We start from the raw sequence: 24,893 nt of genomic DNA, 5'->3' as shown, positions 1-24,893 counted from the left end.
CTGCCATGTTTTTGGGGCAAGAAACTGCATTCAGCTACCATCTTCGCTGCGCCCGCTAGCTTACTCTCCACGCGCACAATACTGACCTTTGAACTAGAGGTCAGAGTTCACCTAAACTTATCTAAACTCATGTATAATGAAAATATTTTAAAGATATTGTTATTTTTAAATATATATAAATGCAAGTGTGATTAAAAAGAAAAGCAACAGAATACAATTAAATTTCAGATGCAGCTCACTAGTGAGTTGTGCTATTTTTAGACCAGGCCTGCGGGCGACTCGTGGTCCCTGGGGGCGACCTGGTGCCCGTGGGCACCGTGTTGATGACCCCTGCTCTAGAGGTTAATGAAGGAAACTCCAATTCCCTTTGGAGTCTTAACTAAATCAGAGGACCACCCATGAGCACAGTTATGGTCTGGTGTCATGGGACAGGCCCTTTTCTGCTCTTCTGAATAAAACCCCCACCGAGGTTTTCTATCACCAGACCGAGCTTACCTCAATTACGAGATAGCTAAAGGTTGGAGACCATGCTTGATTAACTTTTAAACATACCATGTGGTTAAACTCTTAGACTATCGATACCGACAGAATAAGAACAAGTCTTTGATATGAATTACTAGTCTGCAGCTAGGAATTCGGTATCATTGAACGCGAAGACCGACAACCGCCCGAAACATCTGTCCTATAACGACATTAATGAATGTCACTCTGAACTACCCATTCTAACCACGACAGAGAGAGAGAGCAGACAAACTCTCCAACAGAAACAAACTTTTCAACAGAGATCCCGACGACACACTGAGCGTAAATACATGTATTGATTGCAGTTATTCCCGAATGAGTGAGTGTTCATGTGCAAAGGATTAGCATTTCAATTGTTATAATTATCAACTCTGTAGTGCCTTCTCAGCTGACCCCCACTCCCCTTTTGTCTAACAAGCCGCCATGCCGGCTTAGCCCACTAGGGCACATTCCTCTATCATTTCTTTGTAACGAGATCTACTGTTTGTTATGCATTTCTGTGAATTACTTAGTTAGTAAATAAATTATTTGAAGACAATTGATGTATGGATGACTCAGTGAAGACTGGGTTCGTGCAGATAATCAACAATTTACGACGTTTGGAATGAGACTGGCGTGAGGTAAATAATAATTCATTAATTCGAAGACTAATTGATCAGATATTAAAATATCTGAAAGTTATATTAGGAAAATTATAACTTTGTAATCTGAATATTTTCCTTGGTGCCCCGACTTCCTAGTTAATTACAGTTACATGATTAATCAGGTTAATTGCGTAATAATAATTACAGAGAGTTATTTGATAAATATGTCTTCAGTTTTAATGATGCCAAAGACACGGCAGTATACTAGTTGGTCTTATGATTGTGGAAGGCTTCTATTTATTCATCAGATTGTTCCTGACTGGTTGAAATTTGTTGTATTGACCTTTAATTGTGCAACAAAGTTTATTCAGAGAAAACAGATCTATATTGTGAATGACGTTTGAAAAGATGTAGACATGATTTTTAGGCCATATGGCCCAGCCTTAGAGTACGGCTCTCCCATAGCATCACTTCAGAAAGTTAGAAAGAATATAAGACATTTCAGGATAAATGACTGGGGAGAGAGGGGCTTTGAAAATGGCCCAGCCAGCCGAGTGAGGAGCGGTCTTATGTAGAAAGGCACTCAAATGCTCAATCCCCTACAGTATTTTTGGAGGGTTCTAGAGGTATGTGTTAGTTGTTTGTGGAGGGTTCTAGAGGTATGTGTTAGGTGTTTGTGGAGGGTTCTAGAGGTATGTGTTAGTGGAGGGTTCTAAAGGTATGTGTTAGGTGTTTGTGGAGGGTTCTAGAGGTATGTGTTAGTGGAGGGTTCTAGAGGTATGTGTTAGTTGTTTGTGGAGGGTTCTAGAGGTATGTGTTAGTGGAGGGTTCTAAAGGTATGTGTTAGGTGTTAGTGGAGGGTTCTAGAGGTATGTGTTAGGTGTTAGTGGAGGGTTCTAGAGGTATGTGTTAGGTGTTAGTGGAGGGTTCTAGAGGTATGTGTTAGGTGTTAGTGGAGGGTTCTAGAGGTATATTAGTTGATTTAGAATGGTTTTAGGAGGTATATGTTAGGTGTATTCTGTACCGTGTTTTTGGAGGGTTCCCAGGGCTCCACCTTGCTCACGTCTTGCATGTCCTGCAACTGGCGGAGCTGGGACAGCGTGTGGTGACGCAGCGCTTCGTGGAGAGGAGTGTCCCCATCCTTGTCCTGCACGTCCAGCTTTGCCTCAGCTCGCACCAGCAGCTGGAGACAGAGCGGCAGAGACACAGGCACACACAGAGCATTCCAAATTAACATGGTGATAATTTAAAATGAGCATTTATTTGCATAACAGTCCAGTACAATTTTTTTTAAATGATCATCATCCAAATAAGTCTAGCATGGCATCACAGCTAGAGGTCCTGCATATTGACTGTGTTCCTGCACCACTGAAGCTGCACTTCCAAACCACTCCAAAAGATGGCGACGTAACAACCAGATAGGACACCCACTACCCCTCTGACGTTTCTCTTCCAGAAAGCATTCTCCTTTCCTTGGCAGTACGTCACTTTGACCCTAGCGGGTTCATTCTACTGCAGGAGATCCTCCATTTTAAATCAAAATGTGGGTTGTTGTCTTCATCTTCTCACCAGCCTTTAGTGAACAGTCAGGAGTGACGGACAGATGGGGAGATAACTGCAGATAGCATCTTCAGTTAGCTGAAGGAGAGAGGAAGTGAGGAGAGGAGACTGACCCTGACTATCTGTGTGTGCTGTCTCTCCACAGCCAGGTGCAGGGCTGTCTGCTGGTTGACGTTCTGGATGTCCAGGCTGGCACTGCCCTGAGAGGAGGAAAGCGAGGGAACAGATAGAGAAAAGAGAGACGGCGTTGGCATTCAAAAAGACCTGTTTGAACTCTGCAGTAGGCTATAACACATTCTGCAATGTACCACCGTGTATTCTGACGTTTCTGGAATGTTAGAATAACATCTCTCACGCCGTTGAAATACAGCAGCCTCATTAGCCCAGTTCCTGCTCTGCTTGGTGGGACGCTACTTACTACACTATGGCCCTGTTAGATAGAGAGGTCTGCACCAATACGGTCTCAGATATCTCAGATAGGGTTGAGCATGATCCTGAGGAAGCAGGTTATAGGCTAACAGTGATTGTGCACCACTAGGGACCCAAAGGATAATATGGATTCAATAAACAATGAAAGCAGTTATTGCTACCCTATACAGGCACAAACCTATACAGCATTATACAATTAAGAATAAGGCCAGCACTTACTGTGTGCGTGCGAGCCAAGATGGAGACACTAGGGCTGCTATGGACCATCTGTATGAAACCAGGGGTGTCAATGGTTAGGTTAATGCGAGCATGTCCTACCTGGTGAACCAGCAGCTCGGCCACCTCTACGTGGTTGTTGAGCGCCGCCAGGTGCAGGGCGGTGTAACCGTCATCTTTCTTCTCATCTACAATCCAGGGCCGCGGCAGCTTGGCCAGCAACACACGCATGGCACTGCTCAGAGAGGGAGGAAGGGAGGGACAGAGGGATGACTGGAAGGTGACTGCAGGTGCATGACAACAGGACCCTAGGATGGAAGGAAGGTCATGGCGCAATCAATTAATCAGTGTTGAATATGACTAGGGATGCGTCACACATGGCAGCTGAGCCCCTATCTAGTGCACTAAGTTTGACTAGACTCCTATAGTCAAGGTCAGAATTTATTTCATATGATATAGCATCCCTCAATGCATCTATAGATTCTATATCTAAAAGTCCAATTGCAAGGCATCACTACACTGAGGACAGATAGAGAATGGTGCTGAAACAGCACATTTATTCTGACACGTAAATGACTCGCATACTAAATAAACCAAGGGATGGGCTGGGCTAGTAGCATAACCATGGTTTCTATTTATGCTAGTCTGGGAGTAGTAGGTTAATGATACAAGTGTTGAGTGTAAATTTAGAAACCCAGGTAAAAGAAGCAGCACAAAAGCCCCCGGTATGGAGACACAAACCGGTAATAACACCACAGATTGCTGCATTCAGTCAGCTCTCATGAACTGTGTGATATTGTTTAAACAGGGTTGTTTAAGAGTGCTGTGTTGCGAGGCAGCAGCGACTGGTTGTGTTCCTGTTTGAAGGTCATTTGGAAGCTACATGCCTTATAGAGAGATGGCTGCTGCATAGGAAACTACATGGTATGAGAAGAACGCAAGGAGTACAGTGTCTGACTCTGAACTGGAATAAAACCAATTGACAATCTGCACAGCACTTGCAAAGGACAGCTGACTGACTATGAAGCCACACCAAAATGGGAGAGAGCATGGGAGAGAGAAAAATGATCATGGTAAACTACCTCCTATAGTACATGGGCAGACCGTATTTGAACGTGGGAGGAGGAGAAAGAGGGGTAGAGAGGTAAATGGCGGGAGAGCAAGAGAAAAAAATATATAAAAATAAAGAGTAAGCGTGCAAAAATAGAGCGAGAGAAAAAGAGATGGAAAGAGAGGTAGAAGGAGAGAGAGGGGGATAGGGGGAGGAGGAAAACATGAATACAACATCCTCCCTGCTGAGCAGACTTGGTCTTCCATCCTGTCCCATCATGGCAACTTCCTCAGCTAGTCAACACTCATCCATTATCTCTGTCTCCTCTCCCCCTGCCCAGCCCTGGTTAAGCAGCCTGGGATAGAGGTGAACAGCCCCTGACCAGTCCAGTGGGTCTCATCCCAACACACACTGCATGTAGTGAGGCAACACTGTAACCTACCTACTACAGTCAACCAGGTCACTTTTGTAAAAAAAAATAAAAAATACTAAAAACGGCTATTTCAAGGTTAATGTCTACTGACTTTCTGTGGAGGGACTTAGCTGGCACAATGTAATGGCGTAGCCGTAAGGTGCATCTTTGAACTGCGACAGAAAAGCAGCAGCCAATTTCACAAGGGTTTTGACACTGCTGAAGAGCTCTGACAAGGCACTGGAGCGAGCACACACGCACACAGGAAAAGAGTGCAGTAGTTGCTAGGTAGATATTAGGCACTTATACACATGTAGTAGTGAAAAAAAAAGGGAACGATAGAGAAATAAAAAAAGGAGAGACTCGCACATTAACGCACGCGCTGGAAGTAAAGAACGCTTTGGGGCTCCGCAGCTCTTTGGAGTACTGGCTAGCTGCAGCTCGCTGGGGTACTGGCTAGCTGCAGCTCGCTGGGGTACTGGCTAGCTGCAGCTCGCTGGGGTACTGGCTAGCTGCAGCTCGCTGGGGTACTGGCTAGCTGCAGCTCGCTGGGGTACTGGCTAGCTGCAGCTCGCTGGGGTACTGGCTAGCTGCAGCTCGCTGGGGTACTGGCTAGCTGCAGCTCGCTGGAGAACTGGCTAGCTGCAGGGTGGATTGTGATAAACCCACAGTCTCTCTCTCCCTCTGTCTTTAGAGTAATAACATACCCTCCTAGCTGTACAGAGCTGGGGCTGGCTGCAGTACTACTACTACTACTACTACTACTACTGCAGTGCTGCAGAATACACTGAACCCCAGTCTCTCTTTCACCGCACAGCCTCTATATCTTAGATAGACCTGCATTGCTTGCAGCATAAACGTGACCAGCTGCAACTCTGGTTCTACCTCGTTCCTAAACAGTCAAACGCACCAATGCAAAATAGTGCAGTAGTTGCTAAATAGATATTGTGATCACATTGGACACTTGAGTAATTTCCCTCAAAATGTAAAAAAAAAAAAAATGGTAAACTTATAATTGAATGAATCTGCCTGCTGTATTAAACTCTAGTCTACAGGATTGTGTTGACACTTGAGTTGAGAGAGAAGACAATGTTCTCAACCCAATACATTTCTACAGTGTGACATTAAGAGTCAACATGGCTTCTAGTTTTCACCAGACCCACTGGGTCGAGAAACACCCTGAACAGACAACCTAGCCAATAACAGCCCTGCTTGCGTCCCCAGTCCTGAGTCCCCTATAGTGACTCGGGACTGATAGACTGGCGCCCTCTGCTGTTTCCTAGGTGATACTCCGGCAGTGTTGGTCGGGATGGAGAGAGAGGAGAGCCTCTCCAGTAAGAAGAAATCTGACCATAGAGATGGATAGAGGACGCACTTGTACACTGCAAGGGCAGTTCCATTGAGAGCTTTCACGGAAGCCATCATGGCAAAGAAAGGTGTTCTCTCTGACTAAATTGACATGCTCCATGCCACGCTGGGTGAAACGGGCAGACATTAATATTAATGCCCCAGCCACACTGCCTGCCTGGCAGGCACTGCTGCAATGCAGTTAGCTATTTGACAGAAATATACAATGAAAAAAGGGGAGAACGAAAGAAGAAAATACTTTTTCCTGGCCGTGTGCAAGTGGGTTTTCAATGGAAGAAAGGGACTCTGTGGGAAAGTGAAGGCATAGGGAGAGAGAGCGGGGATGGGCAGGTCAGGCTCCAGCACTTAAGAAGTAACAGGGAATAAACTTGACATGGGCATTAAAACCAGGGAGGGTTGGAGAGAGATTCTGGGGCAAGTGGAGGAAGAGGGAAAGAGAGCAAGTTAGAACGGTGAGGGAACTGGAGAAATAAAATGAGAGCTCCTCTTGTTACGATTGGTGTTAAAGCTTGCAGGTCGCTAGAGAGAGTGCCTCAATGCAGAAGGAAGGGCACATAGCGGAGGAAGGAGAACAGGTGGGAGAGAGAAAGATAGATCAGAAAAGAGAGAGAGAAAGAGGGAGGAAGAGAGGAAGTGAAGACGGAGGCGTGATGAACTGGGTCACCCTGAGAGAGATGCCAGGAGTCCCTCAGGAGCACTCCACCAGGGCCTGTTGTCTTGGGCTGCAGTTTGTCATTGGACAGGAACCTGTATACTATGTGTGTGTTTGGGGAAGGGTCGACAGGGCCCTTCTGCCGCTCCGGCCTAGCTGACAGCCATCTGTGTGGTGGTCAGTAGCTGATACCAACAATCCAACGAGAGGGCGGGGGGACAAGAACTCTACTAGGACAAAGCTAAATAAGAACAGTGTCCCATAATGTTTCACTGACAACATTTATTCCACGTTTGAACATATTTTGTGTTGTCGATATTTGAGAAAGTACACAGACAATTTGCCATTTCCAACATGTCTGTGGTGAGTTTTTTTTCTGTGACAGGCATGCCATTTCACTGAATAAAAATGATTAGATGGAAACATGGCTACTGACTACAATCAATGTGGACTGTACTAGTCATGTAGTATTTGTGATGCATGGAGGAGATGTAGCCAAGCCCTATCAGAACACCTGTTTCAGATGAGGCTTCCTCAGAAGAAACATGGCTGAGTCAAACTCATCAGGACAGGGCGACAGGATCAATCTTTGAAATAATGACCCGTTCCCAACAAATCATTCACAAAAGCCACCAAGCCAGACTCCTAATGTACTGATTACTCTCCAGTCTACTACCATACCCTTATCATGGAAGGCCAGTCCGTTTCAGCCTTACCATGGAAGGCCAGTCTGTTTAGCCTTACCATGGAAGGCCAGTCTGTTTAGCCTTACCATGGAAGGCCAGTCCGTTTCAGCCTTACCATGGAAGGCCAGTCCGTTTCAGCCTTACCATGGAAGGCCAGTCCGTTTCAGCCTTACCATGGAAGGCCAGTCCGTTTCAGCCTTACCATGGAAGGCCAGTCCGTTTCAGCCTTACCATGGAAGGCCAGTCCGTTTCAGCCTTACCATGGAAGGCCAGTCCGTTTCAGCCTTACCATGGAAGGCCAGTCCGTTTCAGCCTTACCATGGAATTGGCATGCCAAGTCAATTGAAATAGAATGGCACTCAGACTGCTGTACCCTGGCTTCAGTGTCCTTTTATCTGGTATGTGGACTGGGGGGTGACAGTGTTCAGTGACAGCTAAGCCAGAGGATGTAAATATATGATGATCTAGCCTAAATAAGTAAATAGAGCCCCACATATTGGTCTTGGCTATCAAAAGGGGGATGGATGCGCCCACTGACCCAGTCCCACCATTAAGATGGACTAGAGCAGGGGGTATTCAACTCTTACCCTACGAGGTCCAGAGCCAGCTGGTTTTCTGTTCTACATGACAATTAATTGTGCCCACCTGGTCTCCCAGGTCTAAAGCAGTGCCTAATAAAAGGGGGAAAATGAAAATATATATATATTTTTTAAGCAGTTGAACTGGCTTTGAGGTCCAGATTTTAATTTTAGGGGACAAGAAGGTTGGGCATATCCCAATGAGGACTGACAGGGTAAATAAACAGTGGAGGGTAAAGAAGCACATCAGATGAACCAGGCTCCAGCTCCATATTAAAGCCTTTGATTAGGCTGTCGTGGCTGGAATATTTCTCCCTGAAATGTGACCTTCGCTGCCTTTGTCTAACATAGTAGGCTGTGTGTGCGCGTTTTCATTAACCAAGATGGGAAGAAAGTGACTTGACAGAAGCATTTATATTATGTTTTGGTTAGATAATAAATCACAATGCATATAGCGTGCAGTTGTTTGTTTTAAAGCAGGTGCATTTTTAAAGCAATCCAGCCAGCCATGTCTGGTTTTGTTAATCTGTGAAGTAGGCATACTAATGCCTCGTTTTGAATTTGCCTAAATTATCCTTAAATCACCTTGCATTGTGGAACGTCCTGACACATAGGGATTTATGAAGACACAGGCAGACAGTGATAGTGCTGAATGGCACATTAATGTCCCATTGGTTCTAGATGACCCAATTATTTGCCCACAATGCTCTTCTTCCCCTTGCACATTACTCCCTTCAGCGCCTTGAAAAAAACGAATTCTCATCTTACCAACTCATCTCATTCACTAGCCGCGACACTCGTAATACGCGCCCTGCCACGACGCTCGTAATACGCGCCCTGCCACGACGCTCGTAATACGCGCCCTGCCACGACGCTCGTAATACGCGCCCTGCCACGACACTCGTAAGACGCGCCCTGCCACGACACTCGTAATACGCGCCCTGCCGCGACACTCGTAATACGCGCCCTGCCGCGACGCTCGTAATACGCGCCCTGCCACGACACTCGTAAGACGCGCCCTGCCACGACACTCGTAAGACGCGCCCTGCCACGACACTCGTAATACGCGCCCTGCCACGATACTCGTAATACGCGCCCTGCCACGACACTCGTAATACGCGCCCTGCCACGATACTCGTAATACGCGCCCTGCCACGATACTCGTAATACGCGCCCTGCCACGACACTCGTAATACGCGCCCTGCCACGACACTCGTAAGACGCGCCCTGCCACGACACTCGTAATACGCGCCCTGCCACGATACTCGTAATACGCGCCCTGCCACGATACTCGTAATACGCGCCCTGCCACGATACTCGTAATACGCGCCCTGCCACGATACTCGTAAGACGCGCCCTGCCACGACACTCGTAATACGCGCCCTGCCACGAGACTCGTAATACACGCCCTGCCACGACGCTCGTAATACGCGCCCTGCCACGACACTCGTAATACGCGCCCTGCCACGACACTCGTAATACGCGCCCTGCCACGACACTCGTAAGACGCGCCCTGCCACGACACTCGTAATACGCGCCCTGCCACGACACTCGTAATACGCGCCCTGCCACGACACTCGTAATACGCGCCCTGCCACGACACTCGTAATACGCGCCCTGCCACGACACTCGTAATACGCGCCCTGCCACGACACTCGTAATACGCGCCCTGCCACGACACTCGTAATACGCGCCCTGCCACGACACTCGTAATACGCGCCCTGCCACGACACTCGTAAGACGCGCCCTGCCACGACACTCGTAAGACGCGCCCTGCCACGACACTCGTAAGACGCGCCCTGCCACGACACTCGTAATACGCGCCCTGCCACGATACTCGTAATACACGCCCTGCCACGATACTCGTAATACACGCCCTGCCACAATACTCGTAATACACGCCCTGCCACAATACTCGTAATACACGCCCTGCCACAATACTCGTAATACACGCCCTGCCACAATACTCGTAATACACGCCCTGCCACAATACTCGTAATACACGCCCTGCCACAATACTTGTAATACACGCCCTGCCACAATACTTGTAATACACGCCCTGCCACAATACTCGTAATACACGCCCTGCCACAATACTCGTAATACACGCCCTGCCACAATACTTGTAATACACGCCCTGCCACAATACTTGTAATACACGCCCTGCCACAATACTCGTAATACACGCCCTGCCACAATACTCGTAATACACGCCCTGCCACAATACTCGTAATACACGCCCTGCCACAATACTCGTAATACACGCCCTGCCACAATACTCGTAATACACGCCCTGCCACAATACTTGTAATACGCGCCCTGCCACAATACTTGTAATACACGCCCTGCCACAATACTCGTAATACACGCCCTGCCACAATACTCGTAATACACGCCCTGCCACAATACTCGTAATACACGCCCTGCCACAATACTCGTAATACACGCCCTGCCACAATACTCGTAATACACCCACACTCCCAACCCCTGGGTAAACGCTTTAGTTTTTGCCCTAGCACAACACAGCTGATTAAAATAACCAACTCATCATCACGCATTGATTATTTGAATCAGCTGTGTAGTGCTATGGCAAAAACCAAAACGTTCACCCAGGAGAGGCCCCAGGACCGAGTTTGGGAACCCTGTTCTAGTTGAGGAAGGAATCCAGAAAAGATGAAGAGGGGAAATACAAGGGCGTGTGTATGTAGATGACAACACAACGTCAAGACTTTTACAGCAACATGCATTCACTACTCTGTCCCTGCCTAGTGATATGACTACGCTTTCTTTCACCACAATCCTTACCATCATGACTGATTGATTTCCTGAACCTTTTCTCACCACAATATCCATGACTCTGTCTATCAAACATGGCATGAACAACATATACAGTAGAACATAAAAACCTACTCTTGCCTGTAGGGATTTTTCATGCTATTGTTTCACACCGAGGTAAAGAAGCCAGGCTTCGAAAGGGATTGTTGGGGTTAGCAGAGCAGAACAGAGCGGTGATTGAGAATTCAGCTGCTCGAAGCGAGGGCCTTCGATCGACGGCCAGGTAGACCAGGCAGCCTCCTGCCTCCCTGCCTGCTGCACTGTCACCATATGGGGAGAGCATCTGAGACACCAATGATCTACAGCATGCTTGTAAATCTACCTCTCTAAATCACCGACAGCTGACTGCCTCGGCCCCAGGCCACACACAGTACACACACATACACCCACCCACACCGTTTACACTCCGACAAATGTCGGAGTTTAGTCTGTAGTAGATGAGCTGTAGGGGTACCTATTACACTACACCATAATAAACCAACACCTTTAAACCAATAACAGAGGTCAACCCTTTATCAGAGTCCATACTGAAGTAAAGTGCAGTAACTATAGGAAGAAGCTCCTAACAGAGATTAAGAGGCTGCTGCAGTATTGCGGGGATGGATAAGGTCTGTCGTGACTTTCTACTACAAATACACAGGGAAGGAAGATACACGGGTGGAAGACAGCCCATTTAGCATAGTAAAATGAATCCATTGTTTGCAGAGGAATGATGGGGAGTAAAGGGCTGTGTATCAGCCATCGTCTCTCCCCTAAGCTCTGAAGCAATGGGGCCACATGGCCCAGAGCAGTAGAATGTATATTGGTGTAGTATAATGGCTTAGTTGTGACTCTCAAGGGAGCGGGGTCATTTAAACGTACATTGTTGTAAAGACAAGAGAGCCCATATAAGCAAGATTAATCAATTCCAACTGTAGCCCACCAGATCCATGTGGTGTGGAGATAAATAATGACTACAACATGTTTCTCATGTTTTCCAATGTGTCCAAACCACAGGCCAAATAATGGACTTTTTGTTATTAGATTAGTTCTGTATAAGGTTTTCCTTATTCATGTTTCCTATTTACATTTGAGTCATTTACCACTATCTTATCCAGAGCGACTTACAGTTAGTGCATTCATCTTATTAAGATAGCTAGGGGAGACAACCACATATCACAATCCTAGTAAGTACACGTTTCCTCAAAGTGCATCAGCAAAGTTTTCAATGGTGTGGAGGCTACATGTGTCCCAATATAATAAGATGGGCTTTAGATGGGGAAACTGTGCCCTACTTGTACGCAATGCAACACACACACACACACACACACACACACCTTTTACTTCCTTCACCTGTCACACTGCATTTATACTTACCGTGGCGGCCCACGGAATAATTACACTTAGCGCCCACGGAATAATTACACTTAGCGCCCACGGAATAATTACACTTAGCGCCCACGGAATAATTACACTTAGCGCCCACGGAATAATTACACTTACCACAGCAACCCACTGAATAATTACACTTACCGTAGCAACCCACTGAATAATTACACTTACCATGGCAACCCACTGAATAATTACACTTACCATGGCAACCCACTGAATTATTCAGCGGTGGTCAGATTCTAAACACTGTAGAACATACTAGATCATTCTGTATTAGATCTGAATGTGCACTGTGCAGTAACAGGCTGCAGTATTGCAGGGATGGATGAGAGCCCTGGGGGTGACTTTCATCCATTCAGATCTAGTATGTTTTTAGTCATTATGTTTCTGCATGTATGTAACATGGACTACTAAACCAGTGTGGTGAATTTGGGTTCATGTGCACAACATGACGTAAGCTAGATCCCCATTATGAAGCTTTGAGCACTAAACTTCTTAACCTAGCTACAAAGTGGGTAAGTCAGAATTTCATTACCTACAATAATCATGAATAAAATACCAATGATAACAGTCAACAGTGTCCTTCCACCTCAGACAAGAGGACACGCACCACAACACCACGCGCTGAAACACCATCATTGACGATAAAGCACCATCAAGTTGCGCATGCTAATAAATCCCGACAGCCGTTCCAATACATCAAATGAATATATAAACATTTGTTTTTAAATGGAGTGAGAAAATATTCATAGACCCCTGTCAGCCGTGTAGTGGAAGTACATCACCTTCAGCTCCCATATTTATCACATGCATCGCTGAAGCACTTAAAGGGAACTAACACAAATAAATCCTGCTCCTTCTAGGTTTGTCAGATCAGCACACACCCTACCACTGTTTCATATATACTGTACAGTAGTGCTACATAATGCAAAGGCTTCTGTCGGTTACGTTTACGAGTGTGTGTGAGTACCTGTGTCTGTACTTTATGTAGGTGTGTGTGTGTGTACCTGTACTTTATGTAGGTGTGTGTGTACGTGCACTTGTAGGTGTGTGTCTCACTTTCCCCCCCAAAAGCTCCTGGAGTCGTTGAGAGCAGCATGGCGGCTAGGAACTGATGTTTTCAGCATACCACCGAGAGAGAGAGGGCAACAGAGAAAGAGAGAGAGAGAAAGAGAGAGAGAAAGAGAGCGAGAAGGAGAGCGAGAAAGAGAGCGAGAAAGAGAGCGAGAAAGAGAGCGAGAAAGAGAGCGAGAGCGAGCGTTACAGCACGGCCAAGCTTATCTATTGGCCCAGAGCCAAGATTGGCCCGGCCCCCGGAGGTGGTGTGGGTATTCTGATTTGACACAGGGGGATTCAGGCTTGTATTGGCTTGTCCTCTGACTGATCTGTCGGACAGATCCCAGCGCTGAGACCGACAGCGAGGTGGACAGACAGTCTGGACACTGTGGTTGGCTGGGTTGCGTTAGGGATGTTGGAATTAAAGTCTTCTCTGTACGCCACCTGGGTTACCTCAGAGGTTGGAGGTGGATGTCATTTAGCTGTATGGTAAATGTCTAATATGATACAGCAAAGAAGTTTCAAACTTGTACTTTGCCGAAACAGTGTCCTGGCCTATTCCGTATATTACGCACTACTTTTGGCCAGCGTACTACTTTACATTTTAGTCATTTAGCAGACGCTCTTACCCAGAGAGACTTAAGATTAAGAGGAGCAAATTAGTGTTAGGTGACCTTTTCATCTAGTCTGCCCGGGTATTCGAACCAACAACCCTTCGGTTAATGGCCCGACGCTTTTAAGCGCAAGGCTACCTGCCGCGGTTATAAATTGAATAGGTTGATATTTCAGATTAGGATCTGGACATGAACACACACTGAAAGGTGTTCTATGAGTACAGCTCATCTCATCTGCATTCCAAAGGTTACCTGGAGTAACGCATCTCTGTGAGATCACTTCTCTTTTGATGAAATACAGCAGAGCACTTATCCCGTTCCTCCTCCAGCCACCGTATCATCCTCAGTATTCTCGAATTAGACCACATCAACTGGGTAAAGAGCGACCATACACATTGAAGATAAACAACAAACCTATCATAAAAAATTTAAAAAATGCCTGTTTGTAACTATAGTACCAGTCAAAAGTTTGGACACACCTACTCATTCAAGGGTTTTTCTTTATATGTACTATTTTCTACATTGTAGAATAGCAAAGACATCAAAACAATTCAATAACACGTATGAAATCATGAAGTAACCTAAAAAAAAAATTCAACAAATTAAAATATATTTTATATTTGAGATTCTTCAAAGTAGCCACCCTTTTCCTTGATGACAGCTTTGCACACTCTTACCATTCTCTCAACCACAGATTTACCTCAAAAGCATTAACTGCAAAGCCTGGTGCCAGTTATGTTTGTGACGTCGTTGTCACCAACAGAGTTGGTAAAATAGCACAAACCGATCTGGAACCACACTCCAAACTGGACTCATTAGAAATAAGAGACTCTTAGCCCTTTATGGTGTTAGCTGATAGGCTGGGATATACGGAGGAAAGTTGGACAGCTGAAAGAAGCCTCACACGTCAGACTTCAACAGCCAGGATCTGAAGTCAGACGTTGAAAAAGCATCAAGATGATCTGAAAGCTCATGCAGTCCTTTAACTTCATCGGGGTAGGAGGCAGTATTTTCAGGTCCGGATGAAAAGCGTGCCCAGAATAAAACTGCCTGCTACTCAGGCCCAAAAGCTAGAATATGCATATAATTAGTAGATTTGGATAGAAAACACTGAAGTTTCTAAAACTGTTTGAATGATGTCTGTGAGTATAACAGAACTCATATGGCAGGCAAAAACCTGAGAAAAAATCCAACCAGGAAGTGTGGAAATCTGAGGTTTGTAGTTTTTCAAGTGATTGCCTATCCAATATCCAGTATCAATGGGGTCATATTGCACTTCAAGGCTTCCACTAGATGTCAACAGTCTTTAGAACATTGTTTCAGGCTTCTACTGTGAACGGGAAGAGAATAAGAGCTGTTTGAGTCAGGTGTCTGGCAGTCGGCCATTATTTTAGTTATGCGCGCGGTCATGAGCACGAGCCCAGTTCTCTTTCCTTACTGAAGACAAAGGAATTGTCAAGTTGGAATATTTTTTGAAGATTTATAATAGAAACATCCTAAAGCTTGATTCTACACATCGTTTGACATGTTTCTACAAACTGTAATAGAACTTTGCCTTTTCGTCTGGACTTTAGTGCACGCGCCTTCTGCATTTGGAATAGTGAACCTAACGCGCGAACAAAATGGAGGTATTTGGACATAAAGATTAACTTTATCGAACAAAAACATTTATTGTGGAACTGGGATTCCTGGGAGTGCATTCCGATGAAGATCAAAGGTAAGTGAATATTTATAATGCTATTTCTGACTTTTGTGGACTCCACGACATGGCGGGTATCTGTATAACTTGTTTTGGTGTCTGAGCGCTGTACTCAGATTATTGCAAAGTGTGCTTTCGCCGTAAAGCTTTTTTGAAATCTGACACAGCGGTTGCATTAAGGAGAAGTGTATCTTTAATTCTATGCATAACAGTTGTATATTTTATCAACGTTTATGATGAGTATTTCTGTAAATTGATGTGCTCATTCACCGGAGGTTTTGGAGGCAAAACATTTCTGAACATTACACGCCAACGTAAAATGGGGTTTTTGGATATAAATATGAACTTTATCGAGCAAAACATACATGTATTGTGTAACATGAAGTCCTATGAGTGCCATCTGATGAAGATCATCAAAGGTTAGTGATTCATTTTGGCTGTATTTCTGGGAAATGGCTGTGTGGTTTTTCTTGTCTAGGTGCTATCCTAACATAATCTAATGCTATGCTTTCGACGTAAAGCCTTTTTGAAATCGGACAATGTGGTTGGATTAATGAGAAGTTTATCTTTAAAATGGTGTATAATACTTGTATGTGTGAGAAATTTTAATTATGAAATTTTAGTTGTTTTGAATTTGGCGCTCTGCTATTTCACTGGCTGTTGGAGAGTGGGACGCTACCGTCCCACATACCCCAGAGAGATTTTAAGTGTGAGAGGATCTCTTTCAAGTCCAGAGACGTGTGACGGAAGCTGTGGTCAATCACTTGGAAGATCATCAATACAAAAGCCCCCCAAAAAGTAGGGAAGAAATCAGTCCAACCTGACAGCATACTGAAATACGTGAATGATGAGCACATCACTCAAACTCACCCACTAATTACAAATATCTAATGGTAAATCCAAAGTCTAAAACCAAGATCTTGACTAGACAGTTTTTAAAGGTTATAATGTTTCGGCCCCTTTGAAATGTTTGGTTCCAGAAAGAAACCACATTGAGAGACAAACCAAAACCCACCTTAATCTCTTATAAAATTGCCAGTCTAATTGGAGCTCGTTTGAATGTAGTAGAGGAATTCTTAAAGGGGAAATCTGTAGTTGCTACATTGATTTTTGGACCTTAAATTAATGATATACACTACAAACCAAACGGTATGCGGACACCTGCTCGTCCAGCTTCTCATAAAAAAAAATAATGGGTATTAATATGGAGTTGGTCCCGCCTTTGCTGCTACAACAGCCTCCACTCCTCTGGGAAAGCTTTCCACTATATGTTGGAATATTGCTGCAGGGACTTGCATCCATTCAGCCATAAGAGCATTAGTGAGGTCAGGCACTGATGTTGGGTGATTAGGCCTGGCTCGTAGTCGGCGGTCCAATTGATCCCAAAGGTGTTTGATGGAGTTGAGGTCAAGGCTCTGTGCAGGCCAGTCAAGTTCTTCCACACCGATCTCGACAAGCCATTTATGTATGGACCTCACTTTGTGCACGTGGGCATTGTCATGCTGAAACCGTAAACAGCCTTCCCCAAACTGTTGCCACAAGTTGGAAGCACAGAATCGTCTAGAATGTTATTGTATGCTGTAGCGTTAACATTTCCCTTCACTGGAACTAAGGGGATTAGTCCAAACCATGAGTAACTGCCCCAGACCATTATTCCTCCTCCACCAAACTTTACTGTTGCACTATGCATTAGGGCGGGTAGTGTTTTTCTGGAATCCACCAAACCCAGATTTGTCCATCAGACTGACAGATGGGGAAGCGTGAGAACGAGTTTCCACTGCTCCAGAGTCCAATGGCGGCGAGCTTTACACCCTCCACCCGACGCTTGGCATTGCACATGGTGATCTTAGGCTTGTGTGCGGCTGCTCGGCCATGGAAACCCATTTCCTGAAGCTCCAGACAAAAGGTTATTGTGCTGACATTGCTTCCAGAGGCAGTTTGGAACTTGGTGGTGAGTGTTGCAACCGAGAACAGACAAAATTTGACACGCTTCAGCACTCGGCAGTCCCGTTCTGTGAGCTTGTGTGGCCTACCACTTCGCGGCTGAGCCGGTGTAGCTTCTAGACTTTTCCACTTCACAATAAAAGCACTTAGTTGACTGGGGCAGGTCTAGCAGGGGAGAAATTTGACGAACTGACTTGTTGGTAAGGTGGTGTCCTGTGACGGTGCCACGTTGAAAGTCACTGAGCTCTTTAGTATTCTACTTCCAACATTTGTCTATGGAGATTGCATGGCTATGTGCTCAATTTATACACCTGTCAGCAACAGGTGTGGCTGAAATAGCCGAATCCACTAATATGAAGGGGTGTGCTTCATGAAAATGCTAAATGAGCTTAGTTCAACTGTCATACCCATCAGAACCCAAAATATGATTGTTTTACTCCAATGTTTGTAAACAAAATAAATGTAAACTAACACTGTATTGCCTCAAAACATGGCCAGTCCATGCATTTTTTATTCATTTTCATTTTATTTAACTAGGCAAGTCAGTTAAGAGCAAATTCTTATGTACAATGACAGCCTACCAAAAAGGTATCCTGCGGGGACAGGGGCCTGGGATAAAATATATATATATATATATATAAAAATAGAGGACAAAACACACATCATAACAAGACAACACAACACTATATAGAGAAAATCTAAAGCCCTGTGTATGAATTTGAGTGTGGTTACATTTCTCCAGACCCATCCCTCACCTTGTTACCAAAACAGTAGCGGGGGTACGCTTTGTTATTGTTTCAACTATGGATTGCCCCTTTAATTAAGACAGTAAGAGGGAAACCTTTATCTAGCTGAAACCAAACTCATCCATTAGTGCTGTGGCCCCTTCCTTCTCTTATTGATTGATTGATTATCTGCTCAGCTACACATCCAGCCCATACTATTCATCACCCAGGCAGGCAGGATGCATGTGAGGCTGCTGGGTGATGCTGTGGTGGGGCTGCAGAGGCGGACGCCTGTCTGCTGATTAAACTGCTTGGCTTGGTTCAGGTTGGGCTGGGCAGGGTGAAGACTAGAGAGTGACCAGTCAGACAACACAGATTGTATCATTAGGGGACACTTTTTCATGCCACTTCGACAGGAAGTGATTTTCATAGCAGGTTAGGAGAATATTTTCGCTAACCCTAACCTCAGTCTCCTAACCTGCTATGTTAATTCTCCAAACATGCTACAAAAAAGTCACTTCGGTATCGAAGTGGCGTGAAAAGTGTTTCCCTTATCATTAGGGACAGGAGTTTATCTTTACCTCATGACCAATCTGACCTCGAGTTTTTCCTTCTAACAATGTGACCTAACCAAGAAAAACCAAAAAGCCTAATAGCTAATAAGTACGGCCTTGAGTTAATAAGGAGTTACAACCCCGCAGCCTCAAGACCCATCACCCCCGCACACACATAGTAAAGTGTGTAGACCACTCCATCTTAATTCAGTCATTCAACACACAGATGATGTCAAGCCAAAAGTCAAGGGGACCTAAAGTGGGAGTAGGAGCTAAGCAAGCATCACATCATAGTAAACACAGTTAGCATCACATCAAGGTAAAGACAGAGTAATGAAAGAATAACGCTGATGTACAACGTTTGCTAAGAAGAAAGAGCTGGCCTGTGAATTAACTCCAGAGGGGCACCTTTAGTTTAACAGGTGGAGTGGGGTCATGCTTGAAGCCTCTCCCTACAGGGATCTGGGACAGCAGCCTCCTCTCTCCTGATATTTACTGCACAGCAGACCTACCTACGTCACACACAGTAGTGGATGGGGGATGCAGTACCATGACACGTGCCTGACTGTAGGACTGTGGAAATGATAATGTCATTATCATCTGGTGGGTGCTTACACAGCGCATTCAGAACGTTTTTAGACCCCTAGACTTTTTCCACATTTTGTTACGTTACAGAATGATTAAAAAATGATTACATTTTTGAAAATTCATCAATCTACACACAACACCCCATAATGACAAAGTGAATACAGGTTTTTAGAAATACCTTATTCACATATTCAGTATTCAGATCCTTTGCTATGAGACTCCAAATTGAGCTCAGGTGAATCTTGTTTCTATTGACCATCCTTGAGATGTTTCTACAACTTGATTGGAGTCCACCTGTGGTAAATTCAATTGGACATGATTTGGAAAGGCACACACCGGTCTATATAAGGTCCCACAGTTGACAGTGCATGTCAGAGCAAAAACCAAGCCATGAGGTTGAAGGAATTGTCTGTAGAGCTATGAGACAGGATTGTGTCGAGGCACAGATCTGGGGAAGAGTACCAAACATTTATGCAGCATTGAAGGTCCCCAAGAATACAATGGCCTCCATCATTCTAAAATGGAAGAAGTTTGTAACCACCAAGATTCTTCCTAGATCTGGCCGCCCAGCCAAACTGAGCAATCGGGGGAGAAGGGCTTTGGTCAGGGAGGTGACCAAGAACCCAATGGTTACTCTCACAGAGCTCCTCTGGAGATGGGAGTACCTTCCAGAAGGACAACCATCTCTGCAGCACTTCACCAATCAGGCCATTATGGTAGAGGGGTCAGACGGAAGCCACTCCTCAGTAAAAAGGCACATGACAGCCCGCTTGGGAGTTTGCCAAAAGGCCCCTAAATGACTCTCAGACCATGAGAAACAAGATTATCTGGTGTGATGAAACCAAGATTGGGTGTCACGTCTGGAGGAAACCTGGCACTAGCCCAACGTGAAGCATAGTGGTGGCAGCGTCATGCTGTGGGGATGTTTTTCAGCAGCAGGGACTGGGGAGACTAGTTAAGATCGAGGCAAAGATGAACGGAGCCAAGTACAGAGAGATCCTTTATGAAAACCTGCTCAAGAGCATTTAGGACCTCAGACCGGGGTGAAGGTTCACCTTCCAACAGGACAACAACCCTAAGCACACAGCCAAGACAATGCAGGAGTGGCTTCGGGACAAGTCTCTGAATGTCATTGAGAGGCCCAGCCAGAGCCAGGACTTGAACCCGATCGAACATCTCTGGAGAGACCTGAAAATAGCTGTGCAGCAACGCTCCCCATCCAACCTGACAGAGGTTGAGAGGATCTGCAGAGAAGAATGGGAGAAACTCCCCAAATACAGGTGTGCCAAGCTTATAGCGTCATACCCAAGAAGACCCGAGGCTGTAATTGCTGCCAAAGGTGCTTCAACATAGTACTGAGTAAAAGTCTGAATACTTATGTAAATGTAATAGTTTGTTTTACACATTTGCAAAATGTTATAAAAACCAGTTTTTGCTTTTTATTATGTGTGCAGATTTAATCATTTTTGGAATAAGGCTGTAACGTAACATTTTGAAAGTCAAGGATTGTGAATACTTTCCGAATGCACTGTATTTGTCCTATTTCACAAGTGTGTATTAATATGCATGTGTGAATTGGAAATGCGTTTTTTGTATATCCCAACTCTCCCTGAGAAACCCTCAGAGTGTGAGGTCAAGTCCAGGGTCTGCCATTATCAACAGAGACCCTGGAGCAATTGGGTGAATTACCTTGCTCAAGGGCACACCGACAGAATTTCCACCTTGTCAGCTTATCATTCGGGGACTTGAACAGCTCGGGGATTTGAACCAGCAACCTTTCAGTTACTGGCCCAACGCTCTTAACCGCTAGGCTACCTGCCACCCTTAATGAAGGAAATGAATATATGTTGAGTGTGTAGGGGTGGCTGAGACTGACTGGAGGGATGCAACTACAGTGGTTGAGTGGAGTTGGTTAGTAAGAAGTGAAGGTCATGTAGCCTAATCCCAACATAAATGGGCCCTGGTCAAAGTAGTGCACTACATAGGGAATGGGGTGTCATTTGGGACACACCCAACAATAAACACAGGACTTCAAGGGACGGTGATTGGAGACAAAACCAGTTGAGCGCAGAACAGAGCATAATAACTAAAGCAAAACCCTCCCCCACACATACAGCCCCCTCCTTCTCTCTGATCTGATGACACTAAGTGAGATCACCACTGAAGAAATTATGGCTATGAGCTGTGGAGTTATGGCTGGTTTGATTTAAAGAGGGCCCTGCCTGTGTGCTAAAGGAAAGTGGAGACAGACTGCAGCAGAACTACTTTTTAGAGCCCAATAACATGTGACATTCCGGGTCTGCCATTTATACAGTTGCAATTCTGCACTTTCATTGGCCAGGTAAGGTCAAGCTTTGAGCAGACACATTAGCCTGAAATGAATCCATTCCAACCTGGCAAACGGTCAATTCTTGTAACAGCCATAAAGATAATGTAATTGAATGGCTATAAATTGCACTGACAATACATAAATTGAATTGCATACTTAAAATCTACGCAAGGATTGCTCTCAACCGCCACATAAAAAGCAAGGGATATAATTTTGCTATTGTGGAGTTGAGGAAGTGATGCAAGTGAGCTTGTTAGTGACGATATATAAATCAATCAGCAGCAGATATACTGTGGAACGAAGCGCATTAGGCTAACGTGTGATACTAGACTAGTCTTTTTGACGACAAGACACTTTCCTCACAACATGAGCCCCTCTCCATCTCAGCTACTGTGTCGCTGAGCGGTTGCATTCTCTTTTCTGATGACAAATACCTCAGAGACATTTATATATGATTACTTAAAGGGGACATGACAGTAAATAGTGTAAAAAAACATGGACTTGGAATAATGAAATACACATCCTCAGGCAATAAAGTTACAAGGGGGGGGTGCACAGTCACTAGGGGCAGTAGCAGAAACAGTCAAAGACAGGTACTGAGAGAGAGCAAGAAGAGGGAGGGAGAGGGACAAGGGGAGAGAGAGAGAGGAAAGAGAGAGTGGAGAGAGCAGAGGACATTCCAGGCAGTACAGTAGATGTGCCCCGTGATGAGACCAACTAATTAAACAGATATTCTTCAGTGGCCACCGTGCCTCGGGAAAGATAGAAAAAGCCACTTGAAAATGAATGAAAGCTCAAAAGGAGAAAAGACAAAGCCCTTGTGGGGGAAAACGTTGCACTGTGCCTTGAGGTGAGGCTGGCTGTCTGACGCGCATGTGCGTGCATTGCCAAAAAGGACACACTAGCACTTTGGAAGCATAATTATATCAGTTGCTCTCCAGTACCCTTTCCACTTCTCACCGTCACTCTTTACCTGACTCCTCCTCCTACTCCATTTCTCCAACGCACAGTGTTTCTAAGTATAGAGTTTGAGCAGACATCAGCTCTACCTTAAGCAGCGTTCTCCAGGGAGAGTGAAGGGGGTTCAAAAATAGGGAGAGAAAAAGGGGGGAGTTGAGTTGAAGTAAAACGGGACTGGAAAGAAAATAATCAGGAATATACATGAGGACCAATAAAAGGGATAGCAGTTTATTTGGTGGTACTAAAAAGAGAGCAGAAAATGACAGCAGCTGGCAGTGTGGGCCTCGTCTCCCGGGCCGAACCGACACACCTCGCAGGACGGACGGACAAGAGATGCAATCGCTAGGCAGGGGAACAGGATGGAGGCTTACCAGAGGCTGTGGCCAAAAGCTGCTGAGAATAGTTATGAAGGGAAGAGGGGAGTGAAGCGGAGAGGAGGGGGGTGGACTAGTTTTTGCACTACTTGACTAAATATGGTCAGAGAGGTGGTGGGGGAGACACACCGGAGCAGCTCTACAACCCAGGACTGATTCTGAATGCGTGTTTCAAATGCTTGGCTAGCCATAAACGGAGAGCTAGCTAACGAATGGTAGCTTCACTTTCTGAACTGTGGGGAGACGACCATCCCTCATCCTCTCTAGACTGTGACCTTCACCCTCTGAAGAGAGGACCCCTGCTGGGTTGGTTTGGCCTAAAGAGGTGTGGTCCCTTCTCCCTTCTACTGTAAAGACCAGCCATGAACTATGAATGGCATCAATAGCTCCAGGTCACCCTAGCAAAAGTTGTTTTTTTAACCTTACAGTTTTACCTGGTTAAAGTTTAGTTTACCTTTAACTGTGTGAAATAAATGTAACTTGCAAATTGCTATAAAGACCAATTCTTTATGGTAAACTCAAAGACCTCCCCATTATTTAGCGGACTCCCTCTCTCTTCTCTTGAGCTGCATTGTGAAGTAGTTGCACTGAATAATAAAAAGTATTTTACAAATCCCCATAGAGATAAAGCACTGAGGCTGGCTGTGTCTGTGTGTGTTCTGAAAGAAGGTAGACATAGGCAGCAGGGGAGGGCGAGGCAGCGCGCGAGAGAGGGAGAGAGGGCGCACGCGAGAGGGGAAGGAGCGAGAGGGAGCGAGCGAGCGAGAGAGGGAGAGAGGGCGCACGCGAGAGGGGAAGGAGCGAGAGGGAGCGAGCGAGCGAGAGAGGGAGAGAGGGCGCACGCGAGAGGGGAAGGAGCGAGGGAAGTAGGGAGCAAGAGGGAGCGAGGGAAGTAGGGAGCGAGGGAAGTAGGGAGCGAGGGAAGTAGGGAGCGAGGGAAGTAGGGAGCGAGAGGGAGCGAGGGAAGTAGGGAGCGAGAGAAGTAGGGAGCGAGAGGGAGCGAGGGAAGTAGGGAGCGAGGGAAGTAGGGAGCGAGGGAAGTAGGGAGCAAGAGGGAGCGAGGGAAGTAGGGAGCAAGAGGGAGCGAGGGAAGTAGGGAGCAAGAGGGAGCGAGGGAAGTAGGGAGCAAGAGGGAGCGAGGGAAGTAGGGAGCAAGAGGGAGCGAGGGAAGTAGGGAGCAAGAGGGAGCGAGGGAAGTAGGGAGCAAGAGGGAGCGAGGGAAGTAGGGAGCAAGAGGGAGCGAGGGAAGTAGGGAGCAAGAGGGAGCGAGGGAAGTAGGGAGCAAGAGGGAGCGAGGGAAGTAGGGAGCAAGAGGGAGCGAGGGAAGTAGGGAGCAAGAGGGAGCGAGGGAAGGAGGGAGCAAGAGGGAGCGAGGGAAGGAGGGAGCAAGAGGGAGCGAGGGAAGTAGGGAGCAAGAGGGAGCGAGGGAAGTAGGGAGCAAGAGGGAGCGAGGGAAGTAGGGAGCAAGAGGGAGCGAGGGAAGTAGGGAGCAAGAGGGAGCGAGGGAAGTAGGGAGCAAGAGGGAGCGAGGGAAGTAGGGAGCAAGAGGGAGCGAGGGAAGTAGTGAGCAAGAGGGAGCGAGGGAAGTAGGGAGCAAGAGGGAGCGAGGGAAGTAGGGAGCAAGAGGGAGCGAGGGAAGTAGGGAGCAAGAGGGAGCGAGGGAAGTAGGGAGCAAGAGGGAGCGAAGGAAGTAGGGAGCAAGAGGGAGCGAGGGAAGTAGGGAGCAAGAGGGAGGGAGGGAAGTAGGGAGGGAGCAAGGAGCAAGAGGGAGGGAGGGAGCAAGAGG

General features: G+C 46.1%; 1 protein-coding gene across 3 annotated transcripts in view; it reads right to left on the bottom strand.

Moving 5' to 3' along the window:
- LOC115157219 (E3 ubiquitin-protein ligase mib1) overlaps positions 1 to 24,893 on the bottom strand; it is a 97,027-nt gene that overhangs the window by 12,130 nt on the left and 60,004 nt on the right. For all 3 annotated transcript variants that reach the window (XM_029705287.1, XM_029705286.1, XM_029705288.1), the window contains exons 13-15: positions 3,414 to 3,546; positions 2,780 to 2,866; positions 2,131 to 2,289 (exon numbers count right to left, since the gene is read on the bottom strand). In XM_029705287.1, coding sequence (XP_029561147.1) covers positions 2,131 to 2,289; positions 2,780 to 2,866; positions 3,414 to 3,546 — 379 coding nt within the window. The remainder of the gene's footprint in view (positions 1 to 2,130; positions 2,290 to 2,779; positions 2,867 to 3,413; positions 3,547 to 24,893) is intronic.

The sequence above is a fragment of the Salmo trutta genome, chromosome 21, assembly GCF_901001165.1.
Source record: "Salmo trutta chromosome 21, fSalTru1.1, whole genome shotgun sequence".
In the NCBI taxonomy this organism is placed as follows: Eukaryota; Metazoa; Chordata; class Actinopteri; order Salmoniformes; family Salmonidae; genus Salmo; species Salmo trutta.
This window is presented reverse-complemented; position numbering and strand designations above follow the sequence as displayed.